This window comes from Danio rerio, chromosome 3, assembly GCF_052040795.2.
Source record: "Danio rerio strain M-AB ecotype USA chromosome 3, GRCz13ab, whole genome shotgun sequence".
In the NCBI taxonomy this organism is placed as follows: Eukaryota; Metazoa; Chordata; class Actinopteri; order Cypriniformes; family Danionidae; genus Danio; species Danio rerio.
The window spans coordinates 66,650,001-66,673,119 of record NC_141023.1 but is presented as its reverse complement, the minus strand read 5'-3'; the positions used below and the strand labels follow the sequence as shown (position 1 = coordinate 66,673,119).

At 37.2% G+C, this 23,119-nt stretch overlaps 1 protein-coding gene and 1 long non-coding RNA gene across 3 annotated transcripts in view; both read left to right on the top strand.

Moving 5' to 3' along the window:
* Positions 1-23,119, top strand: part of LOC147846139 (uncharacterized) — a 281,389-nt gene that overhangs the window by 112,382 nt on the left and 145,888 nt on the right. The window lies entirely within an intron of this gene.
* pvalb8 (parvalbumin 8) lies at positions 6,523-16,316 on the top strand. 2 transcript variants are annotated; one of them, NM_182937.2, is given in 5 exon segments: positions 6,523-6,786; positions 9,620-9,684; positions 13,468-13,600; positions 14,097-14,206; positions 16,049-16,316. In NM_182937.2, coding segments are annotated over 4 exon segments (330 nt in total). In that variant the 5' UTR covers positions 6,523-6,786; positions 9,620-9,623; the 3' UTR covers positions 16,075-16,316.

Genomic DNA, 23,119 nt, shown 5'->3' with positions numbered 1-23,119 from the left:
AGAATTTTGCTTTCACCATCCAAAATAAATAAAGTTATTCAACATGTGCGCCCGATAGCTCCGCCCCTTCCGCTACGTAAGCAAACTCGCGGTCGTTGAGTACGTGAAGTGTCCATCATTACACACAGAAGCTGCGTCCCAAATCGCATACTTATGCACTATTCTACGCCATTTTGTAGTATAAATAGTGTAAGTAGTGTGTTCACACTGAAAACTCTAAAAATAATAAGTGCACTTTAATTACTCGAATGATGCACTCATTCAGCCGCTAAAATGAAGTGTGTAATGATGAACACTTCACACACTCAACGACCGCAGGTTTGCTTACGTAGCGGAAGGGGCGGAGCTATCTGACGCACATGTTGGATAACTTTATTTATTTTGGATGGTGAAAGCAAAATTCTCCTACGAGAGTGATTATAGCGCCTCCCGATGGTGAATGCAGCAATACTCACGGCAGGTATTACTTGATAATTCAGTCGTTTGTTTCACTGATTTGGCAACCGTCAAACGTCATCAGGGAAACGGTTTGAGTTTCCGCTTAGTAAAAAAACATTAGTGTGCCATTTGGGACAACACTACACACATATACTATACTGTTGAGTGTGTAAGTGCATAAGTACATAGTGCATGAGTGCAACATGTATAGTGTGCCATTTGGGACGCAGCTTTTATTTTAGCGACCAAATGAGTGCATCATCCGGGTAATTAAAGTGCTCTTATTATTCTTAGAGTTTTCAGTGTGAACACACTACTTACACTATTTATACTACAATAGTGCATAAGTATGCGATTCGGGACGCAGCTATTGTGAGTGTATTCCAGCGATCCATGGAGTTGTGATGGCTGGTGATCGTGACAGGACCATTAAAATAAAGTGCTACTGTTTTTGTTTTTTTATCTGTAAAACTTTGATGCACCTTGAAATCAAAATATTTCACAACACTAAAAATGTCTTGACCGATTAAATGCATGAAAATACGACCATCGTTTTTTAAAGTGACAAGCGATGTTTGATCTTCTGTCTATTGTGCGCTCAGCGTAAATGAGAGACTGTAAATATGAATGCTCAATGATTTTAGCTTGAGCTTTTAGCTTTATTAGTATTTTTCAGTGTGTGTGTGTGTGTGTGTGTGTGTGTGTGTGTGACCTTTAAATCATGAGATAATGCAGTGTGAGAAGTTGACGTAGGGGACAGCTTTGTTAAGAGCAGAGGTGTATATCCGTTACACTGCTATGAGGGATGCGCTGTCTGTAACTCCATCGCCTCATGGAAAAAAAAAAAAACCTCCTCCAATTAATCGCAACACGGGGTTCGGTGACCAAAAGTTAAGCGGCGTCCGTATTCGTTCTTTTCCTGCACTTGAAACCGTAAAGTAGGGACATTTTGCACCGCCTTACATAATAAATGCGTCTAGCAGGTGCGTTTTAAACATTGATTACAGCGTGCAGTCAAAAGGTGACCTCCAATGCCTGAATCAGCAGAGCACAGATGACAGCCTGCGTGTGTGTGTGTGTGTGTGTGTGTGTGTGTGTGTGTGTGTGTGTGTGTGTGTGAGTGACAGAGCGCTCTTCATCTGCCTGTGCATGAAGAACTGAGAAGGAACTCTCATGATGCTGTGTGTGTGTGTGTGTGTGTGTGTGTGTGTGAGTGACAGAGCGCTCTTCATCTGCCTGTGCATGAAGAACTGAGAAGGAACTCTCATGATGCTGTGTGTGTGTGTGTGTGTGTGTGTGTGTGTGTGTGTGTGTGTGTGTGTGTGTGTGTGTGTGTGTGTGTGTGTGTGTGTGTGTGTTTGCAGCTATACCTATGAATTAGTTGTGCATCTGGCAGCAGTGGATTACTGGCTTCCATCTGTTCATCAAGTAAAGCGAGACAATATGGAGCAGATTAGGCCATGAAGATGGAGATGGGATTATGGGGATGCAGATTATGGGGTTTATAAAGTTATAAAGCAAAATGCACAGCAAAAACATGCCTTTTCAAACGTGCTTCCAGTCCAAATATCTAAAAATCCTTTCAATCAAGAAGCATTTTCTGGACAAGCACACTTTATTGTCTTGTTTTCAGTAATATTGAGTCAAAATTATGTGATTTTTTCCATAAAACATGCTAAATAATCTGCCAATGAGGTAATACAAGTAATCCTGCTTTAGGTTTGACGTATACTTCTCTCAAAATTTGTCTTTTTTTATATTTGGACTAGATATTTGGACTCTCCACAGCTGGCTGTGCATGAAAATCCCAGTAGATCAGCAATTTCTGAAATACCCAGAGCAGCCTGTCTGGCACCAACAACCATGACACATTCAAAGTCACTTAAATCCATCTTCTTCCCCATTCTGATGCTCAGTTTGAACTGCAGCAGCTCGTCTTGACCATGTCTACGTGCCTAAATGCATTCAGTTGCTGCCATGTAATTGGCTGATTAGTAATTTGTGTTAACAAGCAGGTGTAGGACAGGTGTACCTAATAAAGTGGCCAGTGAATATACATATATTCATTCATTCATTTTCTTGTCGGCCTAGTCCCTTTATTAATCTGGGGTCGCCACAGCGGAATGAACTGCCAACTCATCAAGCAGGTTTTTACGCAGCGGATGCCCTTCCAGCCGCAACTCATCTCTGGGAAAGAATATATATATATATATATATATATATATATATATGTATAAAAAATATATATACATATCTATATAAAATATAATATATATATATATATATATATATATATATATATATATATATATATATATATATATATATATATATATATATGTATTACACATTTTAGGATGTTTAAGGAAGATTCAAAAGAAGGATCAAAAGAAGGAACCTCTCCAAACAGGAAGTGCAGCAGAATTTGAATTTGAACCTGCTTTGATGTTTGGAAATGCTGCTTCCGGAGGGAGAACTTCAGAAGTTTTGAAAAGCAGCCATTATGGAACGTGATGTTTTCATCATTTTACCATTTCAGTCATTTTGAAACATTTAAGTCGGTCATTTACCATTGAATAAATCAAAATAAATAGAAACACGACGGTTTAGTGATGTTTAGGGAAGATTCAGAAGCTGCATTCTCATGATGCTTGACGTTAGAACTGCAAACGCTAGCGCAACCCAGAGAGAATGCACTTAAAACATTTAACTGGATGTTTTGTACGCTAGAATGGAAACGCTACCAAAGCATTTCATGTTGGCAAAACATGTTTTTGTGAGCGGGGTGTGTTTACACTCTCAGAAGAAGACGAAATGGTGCACCGGCTGACACTGGGGTGGTGTGGAACACATGAAGGCTCAATATTGACACCTTAAAAGTGAATATTACTGCCTAGAAATATCAAACGCTATACTATTGGACTCTTTAGGTAATAGTTAAGGTGTCAATATAGTCATTATGGAGGTATAAATGTGAACATTTTGAAAGAGCACCGCTCCAGTAATCTAGCTGTTTTTTTTTTGTTTATTTTTTCTTAATTTCTTCTTCTTCTTCTTTTAAGCATGAACTCTCCTTTTCCTGACATTTGACAATATCTAAAGTCGCCTGTATTCATGTAAAAGTGTTTTGTTTGTTTGTGTTTTAATTCTGAAAATAAGACAACAACAAAATCAAGAAATTATTATTACTTTATTCTGAATTTGAAAAGAATACGTCAATAAATAAATAACCAGTGAGCGCAATAGCCTAGTGGTTAGCCTGCTGACATATGGTGCAATAGCACTTCAGGGCGTCCTGAGTTTGAATCCCGGCTCAAGGACATTTACCGACCCTACCCCCTCTCTCTCTCCCATTTCGTTTCCTGTCTAAAATACTGTCCTATCCTCTCAATAAAGTCAAAAAGGCCAAAAATAAATCTTTAAAAAAAAAAAAAAAAAAAAAAATATATATATATATATATATATATATATATATATATATATATATATATATATATATATATATATATATATATATATATATATATATATTATAAATATAAATAATTAACCAACTTGTAAAACTTTTAGAAATTTTGCCTTTCAAGCAAAGTTGTTTTGATTTAATATTGTTTGATTTTAGATTTTTTTTTTGTTAAAACATGACAAATATTTTATTCATATGTAAATGACTGAATTATCAAATTAAATTATCATAAACTATATAAATTATTTGTAAACGTCTTTTGTGCAGATGGTTGGAAACACACACACACACACACACACAAACCCACATACACACGTAAGCACACAGACACACACGTAAACTCACACAAAGAAACACACTAACAAACATTCACACATAAGTTGTGCACCTCACGTACACACTGCTGAATACACACAGGATGATCAGCGACACACAAATATCTTTACAGATGAAAACAATTAAAGGACTAAAATGATGATGATTTTCTACATAAATATAAACAGCACTGCCTCCATGCCTTGTTCACCTCGACGGGCTTTTTCAGTTCATTCAGGATGATCTGCATCTGTATAATGTGATTATTATCAGCAGTATTATTGACTATATGCAGATTTATATCTGCTTTATTAAAAACAGGTTTAGATGTGTCCAGCTGTGGGGTTTTGGAGTCGTCTGCATCAGCATATGTGGATAAGTACAGGACGTGTGTTTGATATAACTCAGTTTTCTGACCACACTTCATTATTATTGTTCATTTATTCCTTTGCTGGAGATTAGAACTGAATTCAGAAATAGTTTTGACACAAATCTGTGCTCTTAACAAAGGAAATGAAATATGTGGGCTGATGGAGGTGTTCAGTGGAGTGAGTTTCCACCGTTTCCTCAGTACAGCAAAGTAAAGGAGTAAAGTAAAGGAGTAAAGTAAAGAGGCTGAATGGAGGAGGCTCGTTCTTTATCCTCGCGCTGCAGATGCTCTGCTTAAGCGCTGCAGAAGCCATGCGCTTTAGACCATTTTTTTAGGCGAACACTACGGGGCGGTGTGACGCTGCTCCTCTTCACGCTTGGCGGCTTACCTCCATGTGGAGGGCTTTCCCGCCGCAACCAGTTTGTCCGGTTAGCTCGTCATGTTACGTCGGCAGACCGGAGGCCCGGAGGGGAGCCGGCTGCGACGACCGGGTTTGAGTCCGAGGAAGAGCAGTTCCAGAAATCAGGTGAGACAAAAAACAGAATCTAAAAAAGAGTTCATAACGGGGCGATAATGCGGTGAAATGTGAAAACGCGGTCAAAATCAGACGAGGGCTTTTCTTTTTCTGGACGGCTTTTGTAAATCATTGCTTGGATTTAGGGAAGGAGGAGGAGGAGGGTGGGTAGGCCGATCTTCCAGCCGCCCATTAAATCGTTCAGTCATTCAGTCAGACAGACGGTCGCTCGACAGCGGCCTCCAGCGGCTTTACACAAGAACAGCGTGGGCGCGAACAGCGCTCGGGAGAGGTGTTTGAGATGTGAAAAAGCGCACACAGCGGCCTTTCGCACATCCGCAAAAACTGCACAAATACGTACCTCCTGGGAAGTATTTCGCGGTCTCCTGAAAGGTCCGCGGGGCTACGTTTGCAAAATGAGCCTGGGTTCTCTATTGTTCAGTCTATATTAGTTCTTTGAAATAGCAACGCACCAGCAATGCGCCTTAACACACCTCTTATAGACCGAAACACCCATGAGTCCACAAAGTGGCACAAACGGACTTGCTATCTATACAATGTGGCGGAAAACGGGAAAATTATGGTCTGAAATGAGCAACACGTCATAGAAACACTTCTTGCGCCTTATTGCACCGGATGAATTCGTTATGAATTCGTTTATTTTATTTTTTTGGATTCTGCCTTACCTGATTTCTGGAACCGCTCTTCCCCAGACTCGAACCCAGTCATCGCCATCAGCTCGCCTCCAGGTCTCCGCCCCCCCGACGTATGCAACAAGCTAACCGGACAAACTGGTTGCAGCAGGAAAGCCCTCCACATGGAGGTGAGCTGTCAGTCGGCGATCTCGAAGAGGAGCGGCGTTGATGCTTCTTGATTTAAGAATTTTTAGATATTTGGACAAGAAAGAAGACACAAAATCTAAGAAAGAAAAGCCTTGCATGCAGTGTAAAAGGATTGTGTGAACCAGTGATCCAGCAAATGCAAGACTTCTCTAAAGAAATAAACACAACATGCAGAGTTTTGAGCACTAGAGAGTCTGTGTTATAAGTGGAGACCTAAGTGTTTCGTGTTTAGAGTTTTGACATCAGGGTTCTGAAATTTGTAGCAACGCAATTGTAAAAATCTACACTATAAGTGTCTAAACACACACACACACACACACACACACACACACACACACACACACACACACACACACACACAGTAGGAAAACATCTTTACGCCAAACAGCACTGGCCCTCAGTAAGTGCTGAATTAAGCAGAAACACCCCCCCCCCTCCCTCTCCTCCACTCCTGCATTATAAAGTGTTTATATAATATTATAATGAGGGCTTGAGAATGAGCCGTGAGCCCGAGCGGATCGGATGAGCCTTTGTGATGCCTGTATTCTGATCCCGCAAGGCAGATAGCAAAGCATTTATTACTTCATTTGCCTTTTCACAAGGGCGTTGCAGATGGGCTGGCCCCAAAAAACAAACACCTCCAACTTAAACCAGTATAAATAGTACAGGTTAATTAGTTAGGTGGGTAATCTGAGCGCCAGAACCTGATCCGCAGACGGGTAACCGGAGAACCGGCCGCTGTCAGAGCATTGAGAGCTATATAAATCTCACCTGGAGCGCTTCACGGACACCACTCAGCCTTATTCTTCTGTTCATTCACCTGCCGGAGGACTGCACCGAGGTAAGCATGCAAATCACACACCAAGACACTTGGAGTTTATAGTCTCAACAGCTGCAAAGTCTTTAATTAAGAAGTGTTTTTTCAGTAATTATGAGTTTTTTTCATGTTAAAACAAGCTAATAATCTTAATTTAAGGCAAAAAAAATGTGATTATTTATGCTTGTTTTAAGGAAAATCTCGTGAAAATGCTTGTTGGTTTAAGGATTTTTAGATATTTGGACTAGAAACAAGAAGCAAAACTCCAACTTTAGCTTTTCTCACTTGTTTTTGTCTTGTTTCTAGTCTAAATATCTACATGTTATTTAATTAAGAAGCAGTTATAGACGAGTAATTGTCTTGTTTTCAGAAATAGAGTCAAAATGAAGAGAGTTTTTAGTTAAAACAAGTGAAATAATCTGAATTCAAGGAAAAAGTTTGATTATTTTGCTTGTTTTAGGGAAAAACTTGCTTAATTTGACTCATTATTTCTAAAAACAAGACTCTATACAAATATATTGTGCTTTTCTAAGAATTATGTGGTCAAAATGAAGTGAGTTTTTAGTTAAAACAAGCAAAATGATCTGAATTCAAAGTGAAAATGAGATTATTTTGTTTGTTTTTAAGAAAAACTCGCTTAATTTTGGCTCATTATTTCTGAAAACAAGACAATATTTATTACTTGTCTAGAAAATGCTTATTATTTTAAAGAATGTTTGATATTTGGACTAGAAGCAGGATGAAACTCTCTCTCTTTTTTTCGCAGTGTGTGCAGTTTTCTCCTGTACTCTGCATAAACTGTTTTTCTCACTTGTTTTTGTCTTGTTTCTGCTCCAAATATCTAAATATACTTATGTTATGTAGCATTTAGAGACAAACAACTCTCTTGTTTTCAGAAATAGAGGCAAAATGAGGCGAGTTTTTAGTGAAAACAAGGAAAAAATTTGAATTCAAAGCGAAAAACTTGCTTAATTTTGACTCTATTTCTGAAAACTACTATCTTGTTTTCAGAAATAATGAGTCAAATTAAGCAAGTTTTTAGTTAAGACAAGTGAAATAATCTGAATTTAAGCCTAAAATGAGATTATTTTGCTTGTTTTAGGGAAAAACTCGCTTATTTGACTCAATATTTAAAAAAAACAAGACTATATACAAACATGTTGTGTTGTTTTAAGAAATAATAAGTCAAAATGAAGTGAGTTTATAGTTAAAACTAGCAAAATAATCTGAATAAAGCGAAAACGAGATTATTTTGTTTGTTTTAAAGAAAAACTCGCTTAATTTGACTCAAGACAATATTCATTACTTGTCTAGAAAATGCTAATTAAGTTTCCCAGTGATGGGTTGCGGCTGGAAGGGCATCCGCTGCGTAAAACATATGCTGGATAAGTTGGCGATTCATTCCGCTGTGTTGACCCAGTAAAGCGACTAAGCCGAAAAGAAAAAGATGAATGAAAATGCTTATTATTTTAAAGAATGTTTGATATTTGGACTAGAAACAGGATGAAACTCTCTCTCTTTTTTTCGCAGTGTGTGCAGTTTTCTCCTGTACTCTGCATAAACTGCTTTTCTCACTTGTTTTTGTGTTGTTTCTGCTCCAAATATCTAAATATATTTATGTTATAAAGCATTTATAGACAAACAACTCAGAAATAGAGGCACAATGAAGTGAGTTTTTATTTAAAACAAGCAAAATAATCTGAATTCAAAGCAAAAATTTGATTATTTTGCCTATTTTAAGGAAAAACCTGCCTAATTTGACTCATTATGTACAATATTTTGTGCTTGTCTAGAAAATGCTTCTTGATTTCAGATTTTTTTTGGAGGGGGGGGAGGGGGGGTTGTTTTGTTTCTAGCTTAAATGCCTAAAAACTCCTAAATCAAGAAGATTTTCTAGATTAGCACAAAATATACTCTTTTTTCAGAAATAATTAATTAAAATGAGGAGAGTTTTTCCTTAAAATAAGTAAAATAATCTGCCAATAGAAGAGGTGAAATAAACTTAATTTCAAGAGTTCACACTCAGCTGATGATTGATTATGAAGCTTGTTTGGCGCGCTGTCCTGGGAGAGAGCCCTGAGCTTATCAGATCCTCGAGCCCAGGGCTCCCTCCCGTTAGCAAGGCGAGAGGGGAGTTTGAGCTCAGGTAGATCTGGAGAACTCCCCTGCTGTAGTAGCTAATGAACAGACAGTGATCGCTCTTAAGAGGGAACTACTGACTAGGAGCATGTCTATGGTGCTGATTTGGATTAGTCAATTAACTTAAGCTGCATGATTTTGGACAATGGGAGGAACCCGGGGGAAAACCCACATGGGCACGGGGAGAACGTGTATACTCCACACAGAAATGTCGGCTGGCTTGGTAAGGACTAGAACCAGTGGCATGCTGTGAGGCAACAGTGCTAACCACTGGGCCACCGTGCCGCCCATCTAGGAAAGGAGGAGGAGGAGTAGGGGTGGAAGGGGGGATTCCTCAAAATGAAGATGGCTGTGATATGGAGCTCAGGGTAATTATAGTAGCTCAGGAATCGTCTGATTGGTGATTTATAAATTGGATAACACAGGACAAGTCGCAAGCAAACATAAGCACGTGATCCTCTCAACATTAGTTTATGAGTAAACTTCGCTCAAAGTGGAAATAAGTTATTAAACAAGACAATATTTTGTGCTGGTCTATAAATGTTTCTTGATTTAAGAATTTTTAGATATTTGGACTAGAAACAAGACAAAAACTTGAAGTAAACCAGCACTGTGTGCATTCACATGTATCCCTCAAGCCGTTTCTACTGTATGTAGAGAATTATCGCATGTATTTGTGAGTGAATAATGTGAAACTGTGAATCTTCCTCTTGTCCAGGATCATGTCTCTCACATCTATCCTTTCCGCTGATGCCATCGACTGTGCACTCAAGGACTGTCAAGGTAAACACACACACACACTCTCCTGCCTCAGCATTTACCCACAATTGTTTTTCTACTGTGTTTTTACTGACTTTTAATGAGTCGCAGTACACTGTTAGACTTTGCTGCAATTTTACAGTTACAGCAAAAACGCCAATTAAAATACCACATACATTCATTCTACAGCTCACTACTGTAATATGCACTGGGCCACTTTAAAACTTTTACAGTAACTTACTGCATATTGGGAATTTGCGGTAATCTACTGTAATCAGGTTTTATAAACACACACACTCTCCTGCCTCAGCATTTATGAGCAATTGTGTTTTTACTGTCTTTTAAATTACTTTAATTTGTAGTAAACAGTGTTTGCAGCAATTTTACAGTTATTTACCGCAAAAACACCCAGTGAAATACCACATAAATTAATGCTACAGCTCACTACTTTAATATGCACTGCATTGTGGGCCACTTTAAAATGTTTACAGTAACTTTTTGCATATTGGGAATTTGCGGTAATCTACTGTAATCAAGTTTTATAAACACACACACACGCTCCTACCTCAGCATTTATGAGCAATTGTGTTTTTACTGTATTTTTAATTACTTTAATTTGCAGTAAACAGTGTTTTGCAGCAATTTTACAGGTTTTTACCGCAAAAACACCCAGCGCAATACCACATACATTAATGCTACAGCTCACTACTGTAATGTGCACTGCATTGTAGGCCACTTTAAAATGTTTACAGTAACTTACTTCATATTGGGAATTTGCGGTATTTTACTGTAATCGTAGTGTAATCAAGTTTTTTTTAGCTTAGACATTCTCCTGCCTCAGCTTTTATGAACAATTGTTTTCGTTTACAGTATTTTGAATTACTTTTAAAGAGTCATAGTAAATTGCTGCAATTTTACAGTTATTTATTGCAAAACACCGAATAAAACCCCACATGCGTTCTTTACAGCTCACTGCTGTAATATGCACTGCATTGTGGGCCACTTTAAAATGTTTACAGTAAATTTTTGCATATTGGGAATTTGCGGTAATCTACTGTAATCAAGTTTTATAAACACACACACTCTCCTGCCTCGGCATTTATGAGCAATTGTGTTTTTACTGTATTTGAAATTACTTTAATTTGTAGTAAACAGTGTTTGCAGCAATTTTACAGTTAATTACTGCAAAAACAGCCTATAAAATACCACATACATTAATTCTACAGCTCACTACTATAATGTGCACTGCATTGTAGGCCACTTTAAAATGTTTACAGTAACTTACTTCATATTGGGAATTTGCGGTATTCTACTGTAATCAGGTTTTATAAACACACACACACTCTCCTGCCTCAGCATTTATGAGCAATTGTGTTTTTACTGTATTTTAAATTAATTTAATTTGCAGTAAACAGTGTTTGCAGCAATTTTACAGTTATTTACCGCAAAAACACCCAGTGAAATACCACATACATTAATTCTACAGCTCACTACTGTAATGTGCACTGCATTGTAGGCCACTTTAAAATGTTTACAGTAAATTTTTGCATATTGGGAATTTGCGGTAATCTACTGTAATCAAGTTTTATAAACACACACACTCTCCTGCCTCGGCATTTATGAGCAATTGTGTTTTTACTGTATTTGAAATTACTTTAATTTGTAGTAAACAGTGTTTGCAGCAATTTTACAGTTAATTACTGCAAAAACAGCCTATAAAATACCACATACATTAATTCTACAGCTCACTACTATAATGTGCACTGCATTGTAGGCCACTTTAAAATGTTTACAGTAACTTACTTCATATTGGGAATTTGCGGTATTCTACTGTAATCAGGTTTTATAAACACACACACACTCTCCTGCCTCAGCATTTATGAGCAATTGTGTTTTTACTGTATTTTAAATTAATTTAATTTGCAGTAAACAGTGTTTGCAGCAATTTTACAGTTATTTACCGCAAAAACACCCAGTGAAATACCACATACATTAATTCTACAGCTCACTACTGTAATGTGCACTGCATTGTAGGCCACTTTAAAATGTTTACAGTAACTTACTGCATATTAGGAATTTGCGGTATTTTACTGTAATCGTAGTGTAATCAAGTTTTTTTTAGCACAGACATTCTCCTGCCTCAGCTTTTAAGAACAATTGTTTTCGTTTACAGTATTTTTAATTACTTTCAAAGAGTCATAGTACATTGTTGCAATTTTACAGTTATTTATTGCAAAACACCCAATAAACCCCCACATGCGTTCTTTACAGCTCACTGCTGTAATATGCACTGCATTGTGGGCCACTTAAAAATGTTTACAGTAACTTTTTGCATATTGGGAATTTGCGGTAATCTACTGTAATCAAGTTTTATAAACACACACACACTCTCCTGCCTCGGCATTTATGAGCAATTGTGTTTTTACTGTATTTTAAATTACTTTAATTTGTAGTAAACAGTGTTTTGCAGCAATTTTACAGTTATTTACAGTTATTTTAAAATACCACATACATTCTTTACAGCTCACAACTGTAATAAGTACGACATTTGGAGTAATTAAAAATGTTGACACCAACTTACTGCATATTAGCAATTTGCGGTAATTTACTGTAGTCAAGTTGTTTAAACACAGACCCTCATTTATAAAACAATTGTTTTTACTGTATTTTTATTACTTTTATTAAGTTGTAGTACACAGTCTTTGCAGCAATTTTACAGTTATTTATCACAAAAACACCCAGTGAAATACCACATACATTCATTCTGCATCTCACATGTGATGTGCACTGCATTGTAGGCCACTTTAAAATGTTTACAGTAACTTACTGCATATTGGGAATCTGCGCTATTCTACTGTAATCAAAGTGTAATAAAGTTTTTAAACACACACACTCTCCTGCCTCAGCATTTATGAACATTTGTTTCTTTTACGTTGCAGTTTTATTTTAATTCTAATATGCTGTAAGTTACTGTAAATGTTTTAAAATGCCCCACAATGCAGTGCGTATTACAGTAGTTAGCTGTAAAGAATGAATGTGGTATTTTAATGGGTGTTTTGCGGTAAATAACTGTAAAATTGTAGTAAAGTCTAACATAGTACACTGATAGATTTTGTTGCCATTTTACAGTTATTTACCGCAAAAACACCCATTAAAATACCACATTCTTCACAGCTCACTACTGTAATATGTACTGCATTGGGAGTAATTTTAAAATGTTTACAGTAACTTACAGCATATTAGGAATTTGCGGTATTCTACTGTAATGAAGCTTTTAAACACACACACACACACTCACTGCTGCCTCAGCATTTATGAGCAATTGTTTTTTACTGTATTTTTAATTACTTTAAGTTGTAGTAAACAGTCTTTGCAGCAATTTTACAGTTATTTACCGCAAAAACATCCATTAAAATACCACATTTATTCTTTACAGCTCACTACTGTAATGTGCACTGCATTGGGAGTAATTTAAAAACGTTTACAGTAACTTACTGCATATTAGGATTTTGGAGTATTCTACTGTAATCAAAGTGTAATCAAGTACAGCTACTGTAGTCGAAGACAAATTCAGTAAATTTTGCTTAAAACGAGTAAAACTCACTTAATTTTGACTCATGGGGTTACTAAAATAAGCTTATTTTAAAGCTTGAACAAGTATATTGGGCTTGTTTTAAGGAAAAACTCACTTAGTTTTGACTCATTATTACTGAAAACATGACGATGTTGTCTTTGATTTCTGACATTGTAGATATTTAGACTAGAAACAAGTGTGCAAACATCTTGTTATTTTTATTTTGTGTCCAGCTCCAGACTCATTCAGCCCCAAGAAGTTCTTCCAGCTGTGTGGGATGACCAAGAAAAGCCCTCAGGATGTGAAGAACATCTTCAACATCCTGGACAACGACGCCAGTGGCTTCATCGAGGAGGACGAACTCAAGTAAGACCTTCAATTAGCCAGCTATGCATATATGAATGTCTTCCCATAGGTGGCACGGTGGCTTAGTGGTTAGCACTATGGCCACATAGCAAGAAGATCACTAGTTTGAGTCCCGGCTGGGTCAGTTGGCGTTTCTGTGTGGAGTTTGCATGTTCTCCCCATGTTAGCGTGGGTTTCCTCCGGGTGCTCCGGTTTCCCCCCCAGTCCAAACACATGCGCTATAGGGGGATTGATGAACTGAATTGGAAACTGGAGATTTTATATCTTCTAAATGCTAATTTTGGAGCACACTAGCTTATAGATATCTTTAAAAACTCACAATACTGATACTAAGATCTAAAAAAACTTGATTTTGATCTCACAGGACCTTCAAAAGCAGACAGGGATTAGTCTACCTCTCGCCTGTTTATTCTCAGCCTTTTCATTAGCCAAGTCACTTCATCCATCCTGAGTGTTTCCTCCCTCAAACAGGTTGTGCTTTTGTGTGTCTGTGCAGGTTTTTCCTGCAGCGGTTCTCCGGCGGCGCTCGCGTGCTGACCGATAAAGAGACAAAGGCTTTCCTAGCAGCAGCCGACGACGACAGCGATGGCAAGATTGGAGCAGAAGGTGAGTACAGCTCTTTATATGGCATTAATATACATCATTCATTATTAGCATATGGGCCCTGTGATTGTTTCCAGTGGATTTTGTTCATCTGAAGTTTGATCTGAAGCTTGATTTGACTGATGAATCACATTTTAAAGGGGCAGTTCACCCCAAAAACAATATTAAAGGGGCAGTTCACACCAAAAACAACATTAAAGGGGCAGTTCACCCCAAAACTAATTATTAAAAGGATAGTTTATCCCAAAAATAACATTAAAGGGGCAGTTTACTCCAAAAATGAACATTAAAAGGATAGTTCACGCAAAACTGAACATTAAAGGGACAGTTTACCCTAAAATTATCATTAAAAGGATTTTAAAGTAATAGTTTACCCCAAAATGAACACTAAAGGATTGGTTCACCCCAAAAAAATTAACATTAAAAGGACAGAGTTCACCCAAAATTAACATAAAAGGAACTTTAAAGGGGCAGTTCAACCCAAAATGGACATTAAAGGGACTTTAAAAGTGACAGTTCGCCCCAGAATTAACATTAAATGAACCCAAAATTATAATTAAAGGGACTTTAAAGGTACAGTTCACCCCAAATGAACATTAAAGGGACAGTGCACACCAAGATGAACATTTACAGGACTTTAAAGGGGCAGTTCGTGCCAAAATGTACATTAAAGGGACTTTTAAAGGGGCAGCTCACCCCACAAATGAACATTAAAGTGACAGTTTAATTATCCTTAAGGGGCCTTTAAATGGACAGTTCACCCCAAATTAAACATTAAAAGGACATTAAAGGGACAGTTCATCCCAAGTTGAACATTAAAGTGACAGTTTACCCCAAAACCATAATGAAAGGGACTTTAAAGTGACAGTTCATTCCAAAATGAATATTAAAAGCACATTTCACACTAAAATAAACATAAAATGGACTTTAAAGGGACAGTTCATCCCACAAATTAACATTAAAGTGACAGTTCACCCTATAAAAGCGACAGTTTATCCCAAAATTATCATTAAAGAGACTTTAAAGGGACAGTTCATCCCAAAAATGAACATTAATGGGACAGTTTACCCCAAAATTATCATTGAAGGAACTTTAAAGAGACAGTTCACACCAAAATAAACATTAAAGGGACTTTAAAGGGACAATTTATGCTATAAAAGCGACAGTTTACATCAAAATTATCATTAAGGAGACTTTAAAGGGACAGTTCATCCCAAAAAAACATTAAAGAGACTTTAAAGGGACAGTCCACGTTATAAAAGCAACAGTTTATACCAAAATGAACATTAAAGGGACAGTTCACTCTAAAATGAACATTAAAATGACTTTAAAGAGACAGTTCATCCCAAAACTGAACATTAAAAGGACAGTTCACTCTAAAATTAACATTAAAAGGACTTTAAAGGTACAGTTCATCCCAAAATTAAACATTAAAGGGACAGTTTACCCCCAAATTACAATTAAAGGGACTTTAAAGGGACAGCTCATCCCAAAATGAACATTAAAGGGACAGTTCACTCTAAAATGAACATTAAAAGGACTTTAAAGGTACAGTTCATCCCAAAAATAAACATTAAAGGGACAGTTTACCCCCAAATTACAATTAAAGGGACTTTAAAGGGACAGTTCACCCCAGAATGAACATTAAAGGAGAGGTTAAGCCAAAATAAACATTCAATGGACTTCAATGAACATTAAAGGGACCTTAAAGGGACAGTTCACCCCACAAATGAATCACAAAATACGGAAAACTGCTGATATTTTCTACAGTGTAGATGCACATGTCATACCCTCATCTGTATAGGGAACTGACTGTATGTTGTATGTTTGTCGAATGTTTTTCAGAGTTCCAGGCGATGGTGCTGTCCTGAATGACACGTCTCTCTCCGCGCCTGTGCTCAGATTTCATCTCAATTCAACTCATCCGTCTGGACACTCGATACGCCGGTGTTTTTCGCTTCGGAATCCCCCTGGTCAATAGAGTCCACATACTGTATACTCCGCAGAGCCTTTCTTTGAGTTTTGGACATGTAGAGAGCGCACATGGGCATCGAGCAAAAGTAAAACTACCTGAAAAATTACTGAAGTCAATAAATAAATGGCTTAAATTATTTCAGATGTCGTCTTTATTGATGTTATGATGCTGTGTTTTGAGTTTTATGAATGTGTTCATTGAAAAAAAATCTCATTGAGAGGAGTTTGAATAGACATACTTGATAAAGTGTACACAATAAACACACTGTAAATATACTGTATATATATACTGTATATATATATATATATGCAGTATATATATATATATATATATATATATATATTTATATATAAATATATAAATTAATATATATATATTTCTATGGGCAAGAAGGTCGCTGGTTCGAGCCCCGGCTGGGTCAGTTGGCATATCTGTGTGGAGTTTGCATGATCTCCCCATGTTTGCGTTGGTTTCCTCCGGGTGCTCCGGTTTCCCCCACAGTCCAAACACATACGCTACAGGGGAACTGATGAACTGAATTGGCTGTAGTGTATGAGTGTGAGTGTGTGAATGAGTGTGTTTGGGTGTTTCTCATTGCTGGGTTGTGGCTAGAAGGACATCCGCTGCATAACTCATATGCTGGAATAGTTGAGGGTTCATTCCACTGTGGCGACCACTGATGAATAAAGAACTAAGCCAAAGGAAAATGAATATATACTACTATATATGACTTCTTTATAGTTCAAATGTTGATTTCAATTAGTTTAAAATGTACAGCCTACATCAACCAATAATCAGAACAAAACAAGCCCTTGTGAAAACAAACCAAACTTCCATTTGTATAACCACAGTTTTAGTACAAATACCATGGTTAAACTATGGTTCGATTTGCAAAGCCATAATTAATTTGTGGTTTTCATAGACGACCATGGTATAACCACAACATAAACATCCTCTGGGTAATATCATCACACCTGTAGCACTGTGATATGGCTGTATATCAGCGCCACCTACAGTGCTAATACTCTAATATTGTGTTTATACAGTTTGAGGGTATAAATAACCGTTTGAAACAAGTGTCTTAAAGCCCTTTGTTTAAGGAACTACTTACTTCCTCCACAAATGCACATCTGAAGTAAGCTAAAGTGCTAAACTAACTCACATCCCTTAGGTCTTATACATTAAAGGGACTTTAAAGGGACAGTTTACCTTAAAATTATAATTAAAAATAATTTTAAAGTGACAGTTTAACCCAAAATGGACATTAAAGGTACTTTAATGGGACAGTTTACCCTAAAATTATAAATAAAAGAATTTTAAAGGGACAGTTCACCCCAAAAATGAACATTAAAGGGACAGTTCACCCTAAAAATGAACATTAAAGGGACAGTTCACCCTAAAAATTAACATTAAAGGGACAGTTCACTCCAAAAATGAACATTAAAGGGACAGTTCACCCTAAAAATGAACATTAAAGGGACAGTTCACCCTAAAAATTAACATTAAAGGGACAGTTCACCCTAAAAATTAACATTAAAGGGACAGTTCACTCCAAAAATGAACATTAAAGGGACAGTTCACCCCAAAAATGAACATTAAAGGGACAGTTCACTCCAAAGATGAACATTAAAGGGACAGTTCACTCCAAAATAAACATTAAAGGGACAGTTCACTCCAAAATAAACATTAAAGGGACAGTTCACTCCAAAATAAACATTAAAGGGACAGTTCACTCCAAAATAAACATTAAAGGGACAGTTCACCCCAAAAATGAACATTAAAGTGACAGTTCACCCCAAAAATGAACATTAAAAGAATAGTTTACCCAAAAATTAACATAAAAGGGACAGTTCACCCCAAAATGAACATTAAAGGGACATTTCACCCCAAAATGAACATTAAAGGGACAGTTCACCCCAAAATGAACATTAAAGGGACAGTTCACCCCAAAATGAACATTAAAAGAATAGTTTACCCAAAAATGAACATTAAAGGGACAGTTCACCCCAAAAATGAACATTAAAGGAACAGTTCACCCCAAAAATGAACATTAAAGGGACAGTTCACCCCAAAAATGAACATTAAAGGGACAGTTCACTCCAAAATAAACATTAAAGGGACAGTTCACCCCAAAAATGAACATTAAAAGAATAGTTTACCCAAAAATTAACATAAAAGGGACAGTTCACCCCAAAATGAACATTAAAGGGACAGTTCACCCCAAAATGAACATTAAAGGGACAGTTCACCCCAAAATGAACATTAAAGGGACAGTTCACCCCAAAATGAACATTAAAGGGACAGTTCACCCCAAACATTAAAATTAAAGAAACAGTTCACCCCAAAAATGAACATTAAAAGAATAGTTTACCCAAAAATGAACATTAAAGGGACAGTTCATCTCAAAAATGAACATTAAAGGGACAGTTCACCCCAAAAATTAACATTAAAGGGACAGTTCACCCCAAAAATTAACATTAAAAGAATAGTTTACCCAAAAATTAACATAAAAGGGACAGTTCACTGCATAATGAACATTAAAAGGATAGTTTACACCAAAATTAAAACTAAAGGGACTTTAAAGGGGCAGTTTATCCTAAAATGGGCATTAAAGGGACTTTGAAAGTGACAGCTCACCCCAGAATTAACATTGAATGAATTATAATTAAAGAGACTTTAAAGTGACAGTTCACCCTAAATGAACATTAAAGGGGCAGTGCACACCAGGATAAACAATAAAGGGACTTTAAAGGGGCAGTTCATCCCAAAATGGACATTAAAGGGACTTTAAAAGAGACAGCTCACACCAGAATTAACATTAAAGGGACAGTTTATCCCAAAATTAACATTAAATGGACAGTTCACCCCAAAATTACTATTAAAGGGACTTTAAAGGGACAGTTCATCCCAAAAATTAACATTATAGAGGGACAGTTCACCCCAAAATGATCAAAAAAAGGACTTTAAAGGGATAGTTCACCCCAGAATGAACATTAGGGGACAGTCAAGGCCAAAATAAACAGCATAGATGGCGTCATGAAGAAAGAACATTATGTAGACATACTGAAGCAACATCTCAAGACATCAGAAATTAAAACTTGGCCACAAGTGGGTCTTCGAAACAGACCATGACCCTAAAGCACACTGCCACATTAGTTCAAATGTGCTTTAAGGACAGCAGAGTGAATGTTTTGGAGTGGCCATCACAAAGCCCTGATCTCAATCTTATAGAGAATGTGTGGGCAGAGTTGAAAAAGCTTGTGCGAGTAAGACAGCCTACAAATTAGTTACACTAATTCTGTCAGGAGGAATGGGCCAAAACTCCTGCAAACTATTGTGAGAAGCTTGTAGAAGGAGACCCAAAACATTTGACCAAAGTTATACAGTTTAAAAGCAAAGCTAAAAAAATACCAAGGAAATGTGTGTACACTTTTGACTGTCTAGAAATTCTCAAAAAAAATCTCTCATTATTCTGGCATTTAGCAAATGTAAATCATTTAGGTCAAAATGAGCATGTCTATTAGAGTTTATCAGTTGACTATTAAGTCTGTACTATCACAGACGGGCCACTGTCAGAATTAACATATAATAAAGGTAAAGAAAAGGTTTGGCGGTTGAATTGTGGTTGGTGTGTTTGATTTACTCATTGAAAAGCTGTTTTACTCAGGTTGAAGGTAAATAGCTTGTGTTTGCTGTGTTAAGCAGACATGAATGGCCTTTGGTGGTATACTGGTACTGTTCGTGCACATATCAGATTATCTTACACCTGTTGGGACTGTTTACAGCTGGTCACTTCATGCGTTTTTTCCGATATGATGGCTATCTGATTTGTGGCAATGGTGCACACTGTAAAAAATGTTTGGCTCCACACAATCGATTTGTGTTGGGACAACATGAAGGAATTAAGTTAACCTCTTCGTTTTTGAAATTTAAGTGGGTTGAACGTAAAACAATTGTGACGTTTTCCCCCCAAAAAACAATTATTGTGTTATTTCAGCTCATTTATTCATTCATTCTTCTTCGGCTTATAGTCCCTTTATTAATCCGTGGTCGCCACAGCGGAATGATCCACCAACTTATCCAGCATATGTTTTACACCAGCTGTTCCAGCTGCAACCCATCACTGGGAAACAAAATTTAGGGTAGGGCTATTAGTCATTTATGGCAGGGATATCATTGTTTAAGGGCAGGGCTATTGGTCATTTAGGGCAGGGCTATTAGTCATTTAGGGCGGGGCTATCAGTATTTTAAGGAAGGGCTATCAGTGATTTAGGGTGAGGCTATCAGAGTTTTAGGGAGGGGCTTTCAGTAATTTAGGGTGGGGCTCACTAAATTAGTCATTTAGGGCAGGGCTATTAGTCATTTAGGGTGGGGCTATCAGTATTTTAGGGCGGGGCTATCAGTCATTTAGGGTTGGGCAATCAGTATTTTAGGGCAGGGCTATTAGTCATTTAGGGCGGGGCTATCAGTCATTTAGGGTGGGGCTATCAGTTTTTTAGGGCAGGGCTATTAGTCATTTAGGGCGGGGCTATCATTGTTTTAGGGCAGGGCTATTAGTCATTTAGGGCAGGGCTATCAGTAATTAAGAGCGGGGCTATCAGTCTTTTAGGGCGGGGCTATCATTGTTTTAGGGCAGGGCTATTAGTAATTTAGGACAGGGCTATCAGCCTTTTAGGGCAGGGCTATCAGTATTTTAGGGCGGGGCTATCAGTCATTTAGGGGAGGGCTCTAAGTCATTTAGAGCAGGGCTATCAGTCATTTAGGGCGGGGCTTTGAGTAATTTAGGCTGGGGCTATCATTGTTTTAGGGCAGGGCTATTAGTCATTTAGGGCAGGGCTATTAGTAAATTAGGGCGGGGCTATCAGTATTTTAGGGAAGGGCTATCAGTCATTTAGGGTGAGGCTATCAGTGTTTTAGGGAGGGGCTTTCAGTAATTTAGGGTGGGGCTATTAGTAATTTAAGGCGGGGCTTACTAAATTAGTCATTTAGGGTAGGGCGATCAGTATTTTAGAGAAGGGCTATCAGTATTTTAGGGCGGGGCTATCAGTATTTTAGAGAAGGGCTATCAGTATTTTAGGGCGGGGCTATCAGTATTTTAGGGCAGGGCTATTATTTATTTAAGGCGGGGGCTATCAGTATTTTAGGGCAGGGCTATTATTCATTTAGGGCGGGGCTACCAGTATTTTAGGGCAGGGCTATTATTCATTTAGGGCGGGGCTTACAGTATTTTAGGGCAGGGCTCTTATTCATTTAGGGCGGGGCTATCAGTATTTTAGGGCAGGGCCATTATTCATTTAGGGCGGGGCTTACAGTATTTTAGGGCAGGGCTCTTATTCATTTAGGGCAGGACTTTTATTTGTGTATCTTTAAATGAATAGGAATGAATAATGTAATTTTTCCTGTTCAGAATTTAACTGAGCCTTTATTTGTCATTTATAAGGGATTTATAAAGCATAAATAGTCCTCACTATAGATTAGCTCACAAAACTAGATGAAGTTGAGTTAATAAAGCATTTATTAACATAAATAGTAAGCATTAATATATGCCTGATTAATAAGAGAAATAAATGTTGATTTCAATAGTTTATTAATCATTTACTAACTCATTCTGAATGATCCTGAAAACCCTCAACTACTCTAAAATACAAACGGTTTGTAAATAATGTGAAACCTAATTTAGTAATGAAAAATAAATCATTAACAAAGTATAAAAAGTACAATTATTAAGCACATTTTAAATATGTTTGTAGGTCAAGAATAGAGCATTTGTAGCTGCAGTTATAAACTGCTTACTAACGCTTATTAATGTGGAGTTAATGCTAACAGATGATGAATTCACTATTTGCTAATGCTTAATGAAAGATTTATAGTGTGTAGTAATTATAAAGTGTTACCAATGTGTTTCTACAGTCTTTTCCAAACAGTCTGTGCACTGTAGACTTTAATAGCTGAGAATTACCCAGCAGGACCTAGAATTAGAGCATGTTGACCACTAGACACCACACCCTAACATTAGCAGCAGCTATTCCTCACACACCTGCACTGTCTAATATCACCTGGACATTACCAGATACAGTAAAGCTTCATTCATTCATTTACTTGCATCCGCCTTAGTCCTTTATATCAGAGATCGCCACAGCGGTATGAACCGTCAACTATTCCAGACTGTAATTTACCCCCCTTTGAATTTTTTGGTCTTTTCTAAATATTTCCCAAATGATGTTTATTGGAGCAAGGAAATTTTCACAGTGTTTCCTATAATATTTTTTCTTCCGGAGAAAGTCTTATTTGTTTAATTTCGGCTTGAATTAAAGCAATTTTTAATTTTTAAACAAACATTTTAAGGGCAAAATTATCAACCTCTTAAGATGTGTTTGTTTTCTATAGCAAGCAAATACAAAACTTGCCTAATTGTTGCCTAATTGTTGTTGAAAAAACAAAAGTTGGATCCAAGATGGCCGACTTCAAAAAGGCCACCATGGTCACCACCTTTTTTATAAAGTTTGCCCCCTCATATATACTAATGTGCCACAAACAGGATGTTAATATCACCAACCATTCCCATTTCATAAAGGTGGATCCATAAAAACTTCCAGCTTCCAGCCTTCACCACTGAGACTGCAGCTCTGCACAAGACTTTTGGCCAGCGGAGAAATTAAAATGGTCGTGCCCAATTGAGTCAGGTTTCTCTCAAGGTTTTTTTTCTTCACTCGCCTTGGTGAAGTTTTTTTTCCCTCTCCGCTGTCGCCACTAGCTTGCATGGTTTGGGATCGGTAGAGCTACACATAGATGAATTTGCTTTTCACTGTTTGGACTCTCAGTAATGACTTTAAACCACACTGAACTGAGCTAAACTGAACTGAACTTAAACACTGAAAACTGAACTACTCTGTTCCAGTTACTATGACCATTTATGTGAAGCTGCTTTGACACAATCTACA